General features: G+C 40.7%; 1 protein-coding gene across 2 annotated transcripts; it reads left to right on the forward strand.

Moving 5' to 3' along the window:
• Positions 1 to 533: 533 nt before the first annotated feature.
• On the forward strand, positions 534 to 5,372 carry myl12.1 (myosin, light chain 12, genome duplicate 1). 2 transcript variants are annotated; one of them, XM_031583984.1, is made up of 4 exons: positions 534 to 640; positions 2,234 to 2,439; positions 2,679 to 2,840; positions 4,823 to 5,372. In XM_031583984.1, exons 2-4 carry the CDS (start codon positions 2,256 to 2,258, stop codon positions 4,993 to 4,995), a joined length of 519 nt encoding a protein of 172 aa, XP_031439844.1. In that variant the 5' UTR covers positions 534 to 640; positions 2,234 to 2,255; the 3' UTR covers positions 4,996 to 5,372. The 2 variants fall into 2 exon arrangements, with proteins under 2 accessions (XP_031439844.1, XP_031439846.1); XM_031583986.2 differs by having other exon boundaries at positions 546 to 640; positions 2,231 to 2,439.
• Positions 5,373 to 16,374: the final 11,002 nt, after the last annotated feature.

A 16,374-nucleotide genomic window follows, 5' to 3' on the forward strand; every position in this document is an offset into this window, starting at 1 on the left:
GAGTGTTGAAGAACTGGCCTATATGATAATTATAACGATGTATTTTATATAAAAAATATAATTAGCCTACGCATCTCCTCCTCACCTCATAACGCTCTAGATTTAGGATTTATTTGGATTAATCAAACAATGATACGAAAGTACTCAATTTCTATCAACAAATGAACAACTTATTTTTAAGGGATTCAAATTTTGTCATCGTCAATAGTGTTTAATTGCTTTTGGGATGCGCTCAGACAAGCAATTGCCGCTAGTTCTCCGTAAAAGGGCATCTTTGAAAGAATGTGGACGATGACACAGGGTTGGGAGTGGAGCAAAGGAGAATAAACTAAAATCAAAATCAATAGGGGCATTATTTTTGGGCGTCGGGCACTTAAAAAAAAATATTATATGTGATGCTTTATAATATTGGCATACTACTTGAATAAAAGGGAATGCATGATACAGGTGCAAAATATATTTAATTTATGAAGAATTGTGTTTAACCGTACTTGCAGATGTGTAGTCAAGGGATACTGAGGTCCCCCATATTTGGAATCGTCTGCGTTTCCTGTGCGGAACCTGCACCGATATCAGGAAGTTTGGGCGGTGGTTGAAGAACAGCAGTATCTCCTGTTTGAAGGCCGTTTCTTGTCGAACTGTGAGTTTCACCTTTATATCGTATCATGATATACATACATAGTTTTAACACGTTATGTGTATTTAATTGTTAGTATAATGGAGTTTACTTTGCTGAAGGCGTGTTTGGTAACGATGTTTTTCGAGCAAACGTTACATGCAAAAGCCAGTTGGGCTAGCTAGCTTGCGTTATTTTAAGTTAGGAACATCCGATAGGCATCATTGCGAGTGTGGGGTATTGTAGAGTATTTGTTTTAAAATTGACAAGTTACTTTCAGATTATACGCTTGATATTAGTGCATCACCACATTTACTTGTAAATATAATGTGCAAACTATTCTGTGGCCGATCTCACAAACTGCGCAAGCCCATTATCTATTTAGCTAGGGGGGTAGCTAGCCAACGTAAGCTAGCTGTCGTAGTTATGCTAACCTAAGGCTGTCAATAGTCTAACGCTTCTACAATTAAATGGTCCTCATCGATTCAATTCAATGAATTAAACTAGTTGACTTGGGAAGTTTTCAACTAGTTGTGACACCACCAATCTTCGAAAGCATTGGGACGCACCTTTAGCTTTTACAAGAGGCCCAACGTTTCCTGTTAACCAGCTAGCCAGTTAGATCGGTGGCCAGCAGTAATTTAAGATGACGGTTGCTTGTCTCTTAGCATATTTACAGGTCATGGAATTGTGTTTTATTTATTTTTTTACAAGTTAAGTCGGGCTTCTCGACCAGTTTGTGCTTTCACGTGAATAGCTTAACGACACAAGTGCAATTTGAAGATCCAAACAAGAGGTTCAAGGTTTTAAGAACCTAGGTTCCATTTAGGTCATCATGATCTAATATCCAGATCTATATTCGGCTCCTCCATGTCTCTGCGGCTCTGAGTATGTAGGACGCCAGGGTACTTCCTGCGATTATTTGCTGTGATGACAACACCGTTCTCTTGTCTCCCCACACAACGATTGCGTAATTTCTGTCTTAGTAACGTTACTACGGCTCCTTAACCATCATGGCGAGCAAGTAATCTACCCGAACTGTCTGTCTTGCGTAAACACTAGTTATGCTTTGAAAAAGTTCAGAGAGTTTGTCAGACTCACAATGACGGAAAAGACCACTCGCCCCCCAGCTTCCCACGGGAAACACTGTCACATGCCTGAATAAGGACTCCATTTTCGCATCATCAGTTTTCCTGTCTAAGTGTTCCTGGTAGAACAAAGCCTTGGATGTGGTTGTGCGTTTGCCTTTTATAGAGTTGCTGTGACATCCCACAGGGAATCAAGGCCACTTTATTACATTCCCTAGGCAATGCTCTGTTAGGCATGACTTCTCAAATCCTATTTTAAGTAATTATGTGATCCGGTGTTGTCTACCCGTTTTAGATTTGTTTTGCACAGCTTCACTCTTCTTAAAACCATTATCAAGGTTCAGGTTGTAGCAGGTTTAACGCTCAGAATATCAGATAAATCTCTGCACTAGGTTTCGTGTGGCCTTAGATATAAGTGGTTTGATGCTGAAAAGGTGCCGATAGACTGAGACCAACTTAAATGTCTAAAAAGACACTAAGGTATGTTTTGCTCAGGCTCATTTCAAACTGATCTTATTACTCCAAGCAGGTAAGAACACCAAAACAGCATCATGTCTAGCAAAAGGACCAAGGCAAAGACCACCAAGAAGCGCCCTCAGCGCGCCACCTCCAATGTCTTCGCCATGTTCGATCAATCACAGATCCAAGAGTTCAAGGAGGCTTTCAACATGATCGACCAGAACCGGGATGGCTTCGTTGACAAGGAGGATTTGCATGACATGTTGGCATCTCTGGGTGAGTCACCTCTCTAATAATAATAATTTTTATTTTTTTTAAATCTCAATCAAAAGGTTCTCGGCATGAAATCCTAGCTGGATATGTGATGCCACAGGGTTTGGGTTTGTCAGTTTCATCACAGAGTGACTTGATGGTATGGTGTGTTCTTAAATTGAATGAGTGTTTAATATTTATCGATTTGAAATGGCAAAGCGACTGTTTATGTGACTTATTATCCATAAATGTCATTGTTCCAGGCAAGAACCCAACAGATGAGTACCTGGAGGCCATGATGATGGAGGCGCCAGGGCCCATCAACTTCACCATGTTCCTCACCATGTTTGGAGAGAAGTTGAATGGCACAGATCCAGAGGATGTTATAAGAAATGCCTTCGCCTGCTTTGACGAGGAGGGCACAGGTAAACGCTCTTTGCAGTTCTGGCCATCCTCATACCCCTGTAAAAGAGCTGGTCACCAACTGGCATTCACTCATTTCGTTGTTGGTTAATAATGCCATTGTGTGTGTGTGTGTGCTACCAGACTTAACTCTTAGGGACTTAAAGGGATGAGGTGTTGTGTTTAGTGGTTGAAGTGTTGCTACATTTCCAGAAGTGGTCAGCCCTAGTGACTGCAAAGTGCGTGTGGCTGTTTTGACTTTCAAAGCATGACTTGCTGCCCTTTATTATATGCATAGATGAGAACATTGATGTGGAAAATGCTAATACTTTCAGATCACCATATATAGTGCTACTTTGGGTGCTGTTAGTCTTCTCAGTAGGCTACTGTAAACTAGCTCTCCACCTATTGACTTGATGCCTAATTCAGATGGCGCTAGGATGAACACATTCCTCTTTTCCCTCTCTTGGAAGGTTTATGGGTCCGTGTGATTTTACATTTCTTCCATCCTCCTCAGTTATGTTGCCACAGGTCCCAACATTAGAGGGTTCTTAATTCAGCCTAGATGGCCTCGTTTCAATGATGTGCACTTTTAAACTCTATTCACTTAGGGCCACTACTATCAGTTGGTGGGTGACTAATTCACTCCGTAAGGCCTGCCCATCTCACAGTAGCAGGCCTTGTTTTAGTAAAGGTCTTTTAATATATAAGAATTTGTGAGTAGCCTATGTGATTTGTTCAAAGCTCAGTTTTCTTGTCAAGTAGGCCTATCACTTTTCTAGCCTGTTTTCACCACTGACTGAAATCAACTGACCATTATTGAACAACTTCACAATTGAATTAATTTCGATATTGTTTTGAGAGAATTAAGGTAACCTTTTACAACTGCTTCCACCTAATTTTACCTGCTCTCTTCACTTGTCGGGACACGTTCTTATAAGGCACTTGGATTTGACCCAAATATTAATTTAGCCCACACGACCTATTTTCACTGTAAACCTAGCTAGTCTATAAATAAAAAGCTTCAGGCTTTCCACTGAAATAACGTTATAAGCTTACTTTAAAACCTTCCTCTTATCATTCATCCACATACACCTTTTCTTTCATTCCTTCACCTGCTGTCTCCTTTCTTTTCCTATTCTGCACCCCCGATGGCTCGTGAGGTTTCCTTCAATCTTGAGTTAATCATTTTTTTCACAACGATTTATAAGCAGCAGACAATATTAAACTATCAGCATTGCTGGTCATTGGCCAGAGCACCGGTAGGTTAGTAGCCTACATCATTATTGTCTGTGTAGTAGTCTATGTTTAGAAAACAGTAAATGTGACCATTTTGGAATCGTCATAAAGATATCTGGTAGAGACCGTCTCCTGATGTCTGTCGCCCATGCCTGAAGAACAGCGTCTGCTCCTGAAATGTCTAGGCGCCATTATTATGGGTCTCTCTGTAGCCGTCATTGTTTTGGCGCCCCTATGTGTGCGACATATGTTGCATGCCCCCTTTTTGCACCACTAGGTATTGGCCTAAAGCAGTGGCATCATTCACTTATTATTATTATTATTATTATTATTATTATTTATATATTTTTTTTTATTATTATTATTATTTTTTTTAATACTTGGCTTTAAAATTCACACTGAATTGAGAGTACTGACGTCCTGGGCATGTGTGGTGCCCTCTCTGCATTTAAAATTCACAATGAATTGAGAGTACTGACGTCCTGGGCATGTGTGGTGCCCTCTCTGCATTTAAAATTCACAATGAATTGAGAGTACTGACGTCCTGGGCATGTGTGGTGCCCTCTCTGCATTTAAAATTCACAATGAATTGAGAGTACTGACGTCCTGGGCATGTGTGGTGCCCTCTCTGCATTTAAAATTCACACTGAATTGAGAGTACTGACGTCCTGGGCATGTGTGGTGCCCTCTCTGCATTTAAAATTCACAATGAATTGAGAGTACTGACGTCCTGGGCATGTGTGGTGCCCTCTCTCCCTCTCTGCAGGTTTTATTCAGGAAGACTACCTGCGGGAGCTGTTGACCACCATGGGCGACCGCTTCACAGAGGAGGAGGTGGACGAGCTGTTCAGAGAAGCGCCCATCGACAAGAAAAGCAACTTCAACTATGTTGAATTCACCCGCATCCTCAAGCATGGCGCCAAGGACAAAGATGATTAAAAACACTACTTCATTCTGCTTACCACCTCTTCCCTTTCCTCTTTGTTAAACCAGTTTCTGCCCTCACTCCAGTTAGAGCTCTGCATGTCTGCTGTAAAACTTCTGAGTTTCTTGGGACAAGGGGTACTTCCGTGTGTGTGTGTGAGGGGGTAGTGTGTGTGTGTGTGTCAAACACGCTTACTTACAAGATTCAAGAATACCCTACCCCCGACAAGGTCTTATTTTGAGCTTAAAAATGAAACCAGTTTAAATGTGAACTCAACATGGATAATTATGGAAAGAACTTCTGGTTAATGCAACAGCCTGAGTTGGCTGAATTTTTACATTTTGTAATAAATATGAAACTTTTTAAATAAATCTACTCTATCCAAAATGCCCTTAGCTGTCCACATGGTGTGTTTGTAGTCATTGTTCCACAGTTCTGTTTTAGTTTGGGTTATTTTGTTTTGTTTATATCACTGTTATCTGAGTGGATTTGAATATGAATAAACTCCAAAACATTGTTTTGTACGTAAAGTGCAATTTGTGGGGAGGAGGGTGGGGGGGAGTTGTAGTCAGCAGTTGCATACCTACAATTCCCTGAGCCTGTGAGGACATGCAGCCGTTCTTGAAGACGGGCTGAACTCATGTTACCCCAGGTGACGGGTAAGAGAACAAAAACTCCTAATGGTCGTCGTGGACTTCGGGTTTTAGTGAGGCAAAAATCTTTAGAGGTGTTGTAATGTTTCAATACGTTTACATAGAATTGCCCCATAGTAAAGAATACCATGAATCTGCAGTTCTCTTGGCATGAGGGGGAACTACATTTCTGTCCCAGAGATGACGGGGCTGTGTCAGTTGCTGACTCACTACTGGATCTGGTAGAAAGAGTAAGCCTGGTGTCTCCGTAGCCCATGCCTGATCAACAGCGACCGCTGAAATGTCTGCTGGAGGAAGATGGATCCTGCCCCGCTCACTTTATGTGAGCACTTCGGAGCGACCAGCTGCAAAGGCTCCTACTTCCTGCCCTTTTCCGTGTTGTGCTTCCGACTTGCACTACCAGGATACAGAAACTATGCACAGAGAAGGTTAGCTGGTCACCCATCGTGACATACAAGTTTCTTGCAACATTTTTAAGGGATGAGAGATGAACAGGCAATTTGAATACTGGCATATTAGATGTCCAGTTTGACCGAGATGACTATGAGTTGAGTTTAGTTCCCTCATCCACCACTACCTCTGAGGGTGCTGAGGTGCGAATGGCAAATAAATTATATTACAAATGGATAACTGGATTTAAAGGTGAAAACAGCATTTTATCAGTGGATATGAGTGTTTGTGCAACTGGAAGTTACAAATTTGCATTTACAATGAATTGCATTTTGGTTTGGAAAGTGCTGGGAACACACAGTAGATAGTATTTTACATAATCCACCTGTCACTATTATGCATCCACAAATGCACCACATTTCATATGTTAACCTATTGGGATTTTGCAGTGTGTCCAAAACCCTTTTATTGGTTCCAGTTGAGGCTTTTCCAATGAATCCCTACCTCCTCTGGCCATATCCTGAAAGACACATCAGATGAAATATGATACTCAGTTATTGATTCTTCAGAGGAAAGAGAATTTTGAGAACACATTTAGTCTGCACCAGAAGGGTGGAGGTCTTTGAGAACACATTTAGTCTGCACCAGAAGAGTGGAGGTCTTTGAGAACACATTTATTCTGCACCAGAAGGGTGGAGGTCTTTGAGAACACATTTAGTCTGCACCAGAAGGGTGGAGGTCTTTGAGAACACATTTAGTCTGCACCAGAAGGGTGGAGGTCTTTGAGAAGACATTTAGTCTGCACCAGAAGGGTGGAGGTCATACTGCAGCAACTGACACCATCAGGACCTGCAACCTTACTAATGCATTCTTACTACCTTGACGCCTCCCACAATGTTTGAGAGGAGACAATGACAACCTAGAAGTACAATAATTGTGTTCCACTCAGCTTCACTTTGAATAGGTCTACTAAATGTACTGCAAGTACTGGACTACTGTAACCACCTCAACATTGGTCCCCCTCTCCTCTCGTCAGTTCCAACCCCTCGGTGTTCAGCATCACGACCGACCAATCATCGGCCTGATCACCGATCGTCAACTGCACCTGTTTCCTCTTTGCCCCGCCTTCGTTTCTTCCCTATTATTTATACCCTTATGTTTTGGGGTTCTTTGCGAAGTCTACTCTTGTGTTGAATGAAAGTGAAATTCTGTTAGTTTGCCTTTAGAATATAAGCCAGCCCTGTGTAAGTGTAAGTTTGTTTTCTGATTCTTGAATTGAATTATTCGCACTTGTGGCATTAACCTGGTTACATTATGCCTTTTTTTGTTGTTGCTGTTAATATTCTATTTTTTAAATGTTTTTAACTATAACTTAGAAATATGTACGTAATTGTACGCATACAATGTAAAAATATTGGAGATGGTTATTTCAGAATTCTTGACACAGAGATCTTGACACACAATAAGCATATGGACAATACAATCAGGAGAATAGTGTATTTTGAGAGATAGTGAGCAAAACATATTTGATAAAGAAGTTATTGTTCACTGAGCAGAAGCATTTTCTTTCCAGATCTAAGATCTCCAAATGGTCACATGGACTACATGATATTGAGATAATCAACACATATTCACAACAGCAGCCAGACATAAAAGACACAAATGTCTAGACGAATTATGAAAATTCAATACTGGACTATCCTTACAATCTCTCATGCATTAGGTCATAATTATTAACAATACTAACCCTAACCCAGAAAAAGGTTGTTTTTTGTCAAATTCGAAGTCATGAGGTTTAATTTCCCAAAAACTCCAATCGGAGTGGGAAGGGCAGTCTGTAGCCTCTTTTTGAGAGGTGAACAGGTGGTAAGGTGGCCTTCACCTGGTCTCACCTGAGAAATACAAACAACAGTGTGCTAAATGACTACTTATTAATCTTACACCGTGATAACACCATATTCATTTTACAGTATAATTTAGAAAATAGCAAGCAAACAGTGATATTTGGGATGATTCTTTCTCTTGGCCATAATAAACAGTTTGTTGGTCAGAATGGTCAGCACCACCATACTTATGTGGTAACCTTGAATTATACACCAGAAATGAAAAAAGAAAATTAAATAATCTCCACTTGCCCACAACATGAGAATGGTGCATCTGTTAAATTAGTTCAGTTTGCCAAAATATTTTCCACGTCTCCACAAAATGAGAATGGTCCATCTGTTTAAGTTTGGCCTTGGACCTTTTGTATTTAAGAGATCAGGAAACGGGCTTGATAACTTGTAGCACCTAGAAGCAAGCAGAGACAGACTCACAACAGAGAGATAATCAACGAAGGGGTACGTTTTTATATGGCTGATAACTCCAGAAATGATCACAAAAGTGTATGCTTTTTGTATTATCATGTTGACTGTTTCATACGTTTACAATTTTACAATTCTTGTCTGCTTGGCCAAAACTGTTTTATTAAAATAACACTACGTAGACATTACTCCATTTGTTAGTCCTCTTCCTAAAATACAATGGATAAACTTTTGTCTTAAGGTACACATCACCATGCTGGCCCTGCTCTTCCTGATAAGCCACTTGTGTGTCGTCCATACCTGTCGAACAGGGACTCTCCAGTGCACTGGCAAGCCCAACCTTTCCCCTGAGTGTTGCCCGCTGTCCCCAATGAAGGGACGTCTTCAAGTGACCGTTAACAATGCCTGGTTGCCTCAGTCTGGTCTGGATCCTATTGGACCACCTGATCCTTATGTCAAGATGTGGTACTGGGGGCATTTCCGTCAGACACACCATATCAAAAACAACGCCAATCCCCACTGGAACTCATATTATGATCTTGGCCATGTGGAGGCTCAGCATGAGCTTGTGTTTGAGGTGTGGGACCAAGACTTGAAGCATGACGACCACCTTGGAACGTGCCGCACTCGACTGACTGCGGGCTCTCACAGCGGTAGTTGTAATCTTCATAGAGGGGGAGGATTCGCTTACTCCTATACCCTCACCTGTGACCAACAACTGATGGGTTATCAGTGTTCTCAGTACAAAACAAGCCAGAGAGAAAAAACTGAAGAGGTGAAAATTGAGCAATAGTAAAATCAAGTAACAAGGTCAGATGAATTCATGCAAATGATCACTTTCACTTACTTACTAGATGAATGTGTGCAGAGATTGCTCCAAATAAACAGTGATGAATGTTTTCAATTTTGTAGTGTTTCTTTACTTTACTTCCTGCTGCCATGAATACAGTGTTGAGACACTGGACAAGCAAGAGATAGGATTTCATGAAGAGTTGGTCTGCAGTCTCAGATATGTTACATGACAAACCGTTTCATCATGAAAGTGTCAGTATACCCCAGCTCTGAGCCTAACTCCACTGCAGGGTTGTTATAGCTAATGAAAATTAAGACTAAAACTAAAAATAATTTTGTTAACTGAAATAAAAATGAAAGCTTAATAAAATTGCAGGTAAAATCAGCTTTGTTTAATTTCCCTTTTGATGTGTACTGTGGTTGCTGTACCACTTTGTCCTGTTCTGTTTTTGCTTTCTTGAGAGACACTGGCCTAATAAAAAAGGACCTTGGATGAATTAAACGAATCACATTTGATGTCATGATTTTTTTTTTATTCTACCCTTTTTCAGGCTTTCTTCATCCTACCTGAAAAACTAAGCCCAACACTTAAATTAAACTAAAATGAAATAAAAAACAAACTGAAAATTTGATCAAATTGTTAAAAAATCAAAACGTGTTAAAAAGGGGGCTGAGAGGGGGTGTGTATGGAGTTAGAATAGTTTCAAAATGTAAACGCTGTCACATCTATTTACACACTAATGAGCAGAGGTGTAAAGTAACGAATTACATTTACTCACGTTACTGTAATTGAGTAGTTTTTTTGTGTACTTTGTAATTTTTAAGTAGTTTTTGAAATTGGTAATTTTACTTTTACTTAAGTAGATTTTGACTGAAGTATTGTACTTCGCTACATTGGAAATGACATCCGTTACTGAGTAAAAAAAAAACATAGTTCAAGAAAGGAAACCGAAAGGCGGGAATCGCGCACGACAATTCTCATTGCAGTGGTGGATGCTGCATAGAGTGGATGATTGAGTCGATGCAAGCCCGCCGGTGTCGAGTCACAAGAGATAGAGATGGAGAAAGATGATAGTGCGGACTACCAACAAGCTGCGGACGACCAACAAGCTGAAGCACCGAACTTTCCGCAAGTTAAAATTAAAGAAGATGAAGAAACCCCGTATCCACAACTCAGCAAGCAGTTTACCTTCCAACCTAAAAGAGGCAACAGCTATATAATGCTGTGTAAGCTGTGCCTGCCCCGCCAGACAGAACTTTCTGCTTGTAAAAATTAATCTTCAAATCTGCGCAAGCATGTGTTGGTAAGTACAGTATTTGTCCCTTTCCATTAGTAGTTCAGACAGCGTTTTTGTTGTTTATTAGCTTTGCTACAATAAGCAAAATATGCGTGTTATGGCACTTGTAGCCTCATTTTGGCTAGCACTTGCAACCACCCTGAGTATGCTAACGTCAACTAGCTAGCTAGCTAGCTAGCTATATACTCATGTACCCATCCTTCTATAAATAGCACTTTGTAAGGAGAATAGAACTAAAAAAAATCATTTTCTGAGTAACAAAACAGCTGCTAACGACCCACCTGTTAGCAAATGAGGGCTATTCGTTTGTTAAATGCATGGTAAAGAAAGCGGTGAGGACAAACGTATCCACTTTGAGCTGGTTGCTATGGTTACCTAGTTACGCTAGCTAACTAGCTAGCTAAGGAAACTTGTAATAACCTTAAACGGTTTAAATGGAAGAGTTCCATTTACATAAAATGATAGCTAGTTATCTAACTGATGTTATAGTCTCCTCGATTTAGCTGATCAAATTATAATAGGAAAAGGTCGAAACTCTCAGGGTGCCTGTGCAACTTTGTATGAAGGAGTTCATATTCATGAGTTCATATTGACACATATTAACACCAAGAGTTCAGCCAGCGCATGTATTACCTTACCTATTTGTGTGTAAAGAATGCTGATATGAAATATGAAAACAACCAGTAGAAACAGTATGTGTATAATGTTCTTCAAAAACGTAGGATACCCTGCTTGAAAATGTTTCAGAATGCAGTCCAGAAGTAAAATTTGGCACTAAACACAGAGACGTTCCACCAAGACGTTCACACGCGCAGGTCGCGGGAGATTGTTTACAAGCTGTCGAACTAATACGTTGCAAAGTGGACGCTAGGGAGACAGCAAACAAAAACAGCACCATATTCCAAATTCAGCCATTTGGGAAAACAACTATTATCAAAAAATTACAAAAAAAATTAATCACAAGAAAGTAATACAATTATAGTATTGGCCGCCCTGTGCGGTCCGCACACCCCACGCTACGCCACTGGATCAGTCATCAGCAATAAGATACACCGCATAAACTGATATTAGGCTAATCATTTGGCTGCCTCCCATGCCCTGAAACAGGAACGATGTAAATGCGCACACCATCGTTGTCAGACAGTTGGACAAGTCAATGTCAATGTGTATGTCGTTATCCCGAATTTATCACTTTCATGTTCATGCTCAGGGGTCTCGGTTAGCAAGAATTTAGGATTATGAATTGTGATGCATGTAGAAATAGAAAATAATGTTATCATTCTGTATATATACTGTAGGTCTGTCATCTCAAGTAGCTATTTATAGCTATTTCTGTGTTAAGATGCACTCTTGATGGCAGCTCAATACTTAATTGTCAGAATTGTTGTTTGTCATTCTACAGGTCTAGTCTATGTCAGACAACATCTTGACCGGATGGTAGGGGCTGAAGCAACATTCAAACATTCATCAGATGAAGATGATTTATTTTCCTCAATGAAGTCCAGAAGGTACAGGGGAGTTAGAAGGGAACCTAGCCTGTGTCTCAGTCAATATGGATCTGCTGAACTCCTTTCAGAATATCAAAAAACTGTCCCTGAAACTCAATACTGGCCTACCTGCCTCGGCCGCCTGCGAGTGACTCTTTGGCTGTGCTGGATTGCCGTTTACTGCAAAGCAAGCCCGGATGAACTCTACACACCTTGAAAATCAGCTGCTGCTCTAACTCAACAAGAAGTTTGTAGCTCTAAAGGTGGACACAAGTAAAGTAACCAAAGTTTTAATATAGTGGGGCAGCGGCATTTTAACTTTATTATTTTAGCTGTCATGTGGTTCATGTCTTGACATGTCCTCCCAAAAGTTCTTAAATGTTGTGTTGACAATTTAATGTTTAATGTTTGACATGTTTAATGTCATTGCACTTATATTTCTAAAGATTTCCTTTAATTAAAAATAACTAGTTTTTGTATTGGATTTATGACCCCTTGTCCTTTTTTGCACTATATAGGAGCGGCCCCGATCAAGTTGTTGAAAGTAACTAAGTAACTTTTACTTAAAGTACATTTTAAATGAACTACTTTTTACTTTTACTTGAGTACATTTTTAGATGGGTAATTTTACTTGTACTTAAGTAAAATTTCATCAAAGTAATTGTACTTTTACTTGAGTACAACATTTCAGTACTTTTTACACCTCTGCTAATGAGGGTGCATTTACAAACCACTTGCCATTTGTGAGCATCCCTACCTTAATTTATCACTTTCCCGACACGGCTTGATTCACAAATGCATTTTTTGTTTCAAAAGGACATTCTCTGCAGCCTATTAGATGTCTCTTACAATTTCAGCCAACCAAATTAACGTAAATTCGAGGGTATGATTATGTGACCACATCTGCGCAGTGTAGAATACTACAACATAACAAACATGTGCATTCAACTGATTACACAAAGAAGAATCCGTGTTTCCATGGCTTCTGGTAGCCGCTCACCAAGTGGGAATGTAACGTTTTTAGTTTTTTAAACCCCTTGTCATGCGTGATTAAACATGCTTGAGCAACGAATATTTGAAACATGGCCAATCATCCAACCTGCCATCTCAAGCAGATTGCTTTGGGATGGTTTATTTCACCCAGTAATTTCAAACCATATGCTAGTAGTTCATGTTAAACACAATACTTCGTCTGTACAAACTACACATTTTCACTAAGTTATGTTGAAAGTTGTCGGCAGGGATAACGTGTTGACCAGAGAATCCGTATTGAAACCGGAAGTGGGTGATTTACTCCGTTTGATTGGCTAATAACAGGACCTTTACTTTTTCCGTTGAGAAATGATGTTGATCGCCTGACATTCAAATGATCGGAAGTTATACAGCTTATGTGAATAAAGCTATCTACACGACTTTTTATGTGTCTACATTGACTCGGTTAGTTGTTCATGTGGTACACGAATGTTGCAGAGTATTGTAGGTCTTAACTGAAGCTCTCGACCATTATTGTTAGGTTGCTGCTAACGCTTAGACCAACAATCCATTGGAACACATAGTAGCTAGCTAGCCTCGCTGCTAATAAGTATAACGTTAGCATGCTGATATGAATTGACCCATTATAGTCAGGTGGCTTAATGCTCAATTGACTTGTTAACCGAACTTTTACGAAGTCATACAACTAAACACACAAGTGACTTGTTAACCGAACTTTTACGAAGCTATATGACCAAACACAAAGCTAGCACTGTTAATTCCGGTATAGCTAGCTAGGGCAATTAGCTCGCCTAAGATACTGTAATTTAAGCTAACCAATTACCTCATTTCCCCCAAAACCCATCGATTGTGTGTGTTTGTGATGTGTAACATATATCCTTTTCAGTCATTCAAGTTATTTACGTTTATTTACCGCTAGCGATTGTACCGACACAAGTGTAATTCAATTGCTAGCTAGGTAAATTAGCTTGCGTAAGATACTGCTTGAGCTAACCAGCCCAAACACTGAATAGCGAGCTAGCTCAATTAGCTCGCCTAAGATACTGTAATTTAAGCTAACCAATTACCTCATTTCCCCCAAAACCTATCTATTACGTGTGTTTGTGATGTGTAACATATATCCTTAATCAGTCATTCAAGTTATTCAATTCAATTCAATTCAATTCAACTTTATTCGCCATGTATACAGATACTAGGAATTGTTTTTGGTTTTCTCCATGCAGGCTATAGTATCACAGATAGAACAACAAGACAACACAGAACAACAATACAAGGACAGATAGTACCAGACAGTATGAGCAAAATAATAAATAAGAATGGAGGTAGTGCAACAATAATAATGTTAAATAAAGTTAAATAAAGTGCGATAAAGTTCGTGTGTGAGAGCTATTTAGGAGGGCTATTGCTTGGGGGAAAAAACTGTTGAGGTGACGTGATGTTTTGGTCATGATGGCCCTGTATCGCTGTCCAGAGGGGAGACGGTTAAAGAGACTGTTAGCAGGATGTGAGGGGTCTGCCGTGATCTTCATTACTTTCCTGAGGGATCTGGAGCTGTGAAGGTCCTTGATGGAGGGAAGGGGGCAGCCGATGATGCGCTCTGCTGCCCGTACGACTCTTTGGAGCCTGGCCTTAGAGCGGGCAGAGGCAGAGTCATACCAGACCGAGTGAGAGGATGTAAGCACACTCTCAATGATAGCCCTGTAAAACTGCACCATGATGGGGGGGCTGACCTGTAGTCCTCTCAGCTGCCGGAGGAAGAACAGGCGCTGCTGACCTTTCTTCACTAATTGAGTGATGTTATTGTCCCATTTTAGTGTGTTGGTGATGGTTGTGCCTAGGAACTTGAAATGCTCTACTACAGTGACAGATGAGTTGTTGATGACAAGTGGAAGATGTGTCGGAACCTTTTTTCGGAAGTCCACAATCACCTCCACTGTCTTGTTGACGTTGAGCTCTAGGTTGCTGACTGCACACCAGGACTCTAGATGGCCGACCTCCCTCCGGTAGGCAGACTCGTTGTTGTTGCTGATGAGACCTATCATGGTGGTGTCGTCTGCATACTTGATGGTCTTGACAGACGGGTCACCAGAGGAGCAGTCGTTGGTGTACAGGGAGAAGAGCAGGGGGGACAGCACACAACCCTGGGGGCACCGGTGTTAACTGTGCGGGGCTGTGACAGATGCGGGCCCAGCCTGACATACTGTCTCCTGTTGGTGAGAAAATCTGTAATCCATAAGCAGGTAAGGGGGTGGATGTTCAGATGGGTCAGTTTGCTATGGAGGAGGTCGGGAATGATGGTGTTAAAGGCAGAACTATAATCCACAAACAGGACCCTTGCATAGGTGTTCCGATTGTCCAGGTGTTGTAGAATATAGTGAAGGGCTATGTTGATTGCATCGTCTACTGAGCGGTTGGGTCTGTATGCAAATTGGAGGGGGTCCATGAGGTGGTCAGTGGATGCTTTGAGATAGGAGAGGACCAAGCGTTCAAATACTTTCATGACTACAGAGGTGAGGGCGACCGGTCTGTAATCATTTAAGCAGGTGATCTTGGGCTTTTTAACGTTTATTTACCGCTAGCGATTACAAGTGTAATTAAAAGTCAGGCATCGACATGGTTCCTAAAGAATAAATCAAAGGTCCTTGTCCATTTCTGTTCAGGACATGGGACAAGTTTTATCCAACCAGAGACCGGAGTAAAGTGACGACGTCCGGTTTCAATACGGATCCTTTAGGAAATATGTTATCCATGCCGACAAAGTCACTCTCCTACCAGCTACATTGATATGCTAATGTAGCTTTGATTATCCAGGCTAATATTACAGGTAGCCTACCTACACAGTCAAATAAAACACGTTAGAATAGAGGGGCGTAAACTCCTGTGAATGATGAGTCTCGATCAGCAAATGAATATAAGACACACTCACGGGTGGGGGCTGGGGGATGTGGGCCGCCCATTTCATGACATAAGTAGCTACCAAATGGTGAACTATGTCAGCATTGGCCTTGCAAGGTTCAGATTGTAAACAGTAGATGGTGTGTGGAGCCATTTCAACCCAAAACATGCAGATTTTTATTAAAAAAAATTGTAAATGTTAACACCAGTATTGATGTGTTTCATCACAGTACAGTCATATCATTTAGTTTACAGCTGAAAACAATACATGTAAGTGTGTACTACCTCTTTATAGACTGCACTCACTGACTTCTGGGAGAGAGAAATAATGCAGAAACTCCTGGATTGAGTCTAAGAACATCAAAGTTGTGCTTGTTTTAAATGAATGTTACAACTAGTAAGTGAATTAAGCAATTAAAGGCAAGGCTGCTTGTTGGAAAAAATATATATAAGGAAGGGAAAGTGAAAAAATACATCCTCTACATCCTTGTACCCTTTCCCCACAAAGATCTACCTTGGCGCTGATGGTGGTACAATGTGCAAGTGATTTCACAAATAGTTTCAGGATTGCTAAGGGGAAAT

The sequence above is a fragment of the Clupea harengus genome, chromosome 17, assembly GCF_900700415.2.
Source record: "Clupea harengus chromosome 17, Ch_v2.0.2, whole genome shotgun sequence".
Taxonomy (NCBI): domain Eukaryota; kingdom Metazoa; phylum Chordata; class Actinopteri; order Clupeiformes; family Clupeidae; genus Clupea; species Clupea harengus.

Excerpts from the sequence above, each read along its gene's own strand:
- myl12.1 (XM_031583984.1), top strand. The coding sequence starts at position 2,256 with ATGTCTAGCAAAAGGACCAAGGCAAAGACCACCAAGAAGCGCCCTCAG. Across the intron at positions 2,440-2,678 it reads TGACATGTTGGCATCTCTGG|GCAAGAACCCAACAGATGAG; the intron begins GTGAGTCACCTC and ends TCATTGTTCCAG. Across the intron at positions 2,841-4,822 it reads CTTTGACGAGGAGGGCACAG|GTTTTATTCAGGAAGACTAC; the intron begins GTAAACGCTCTT and ends CCCTCTCTGCAG.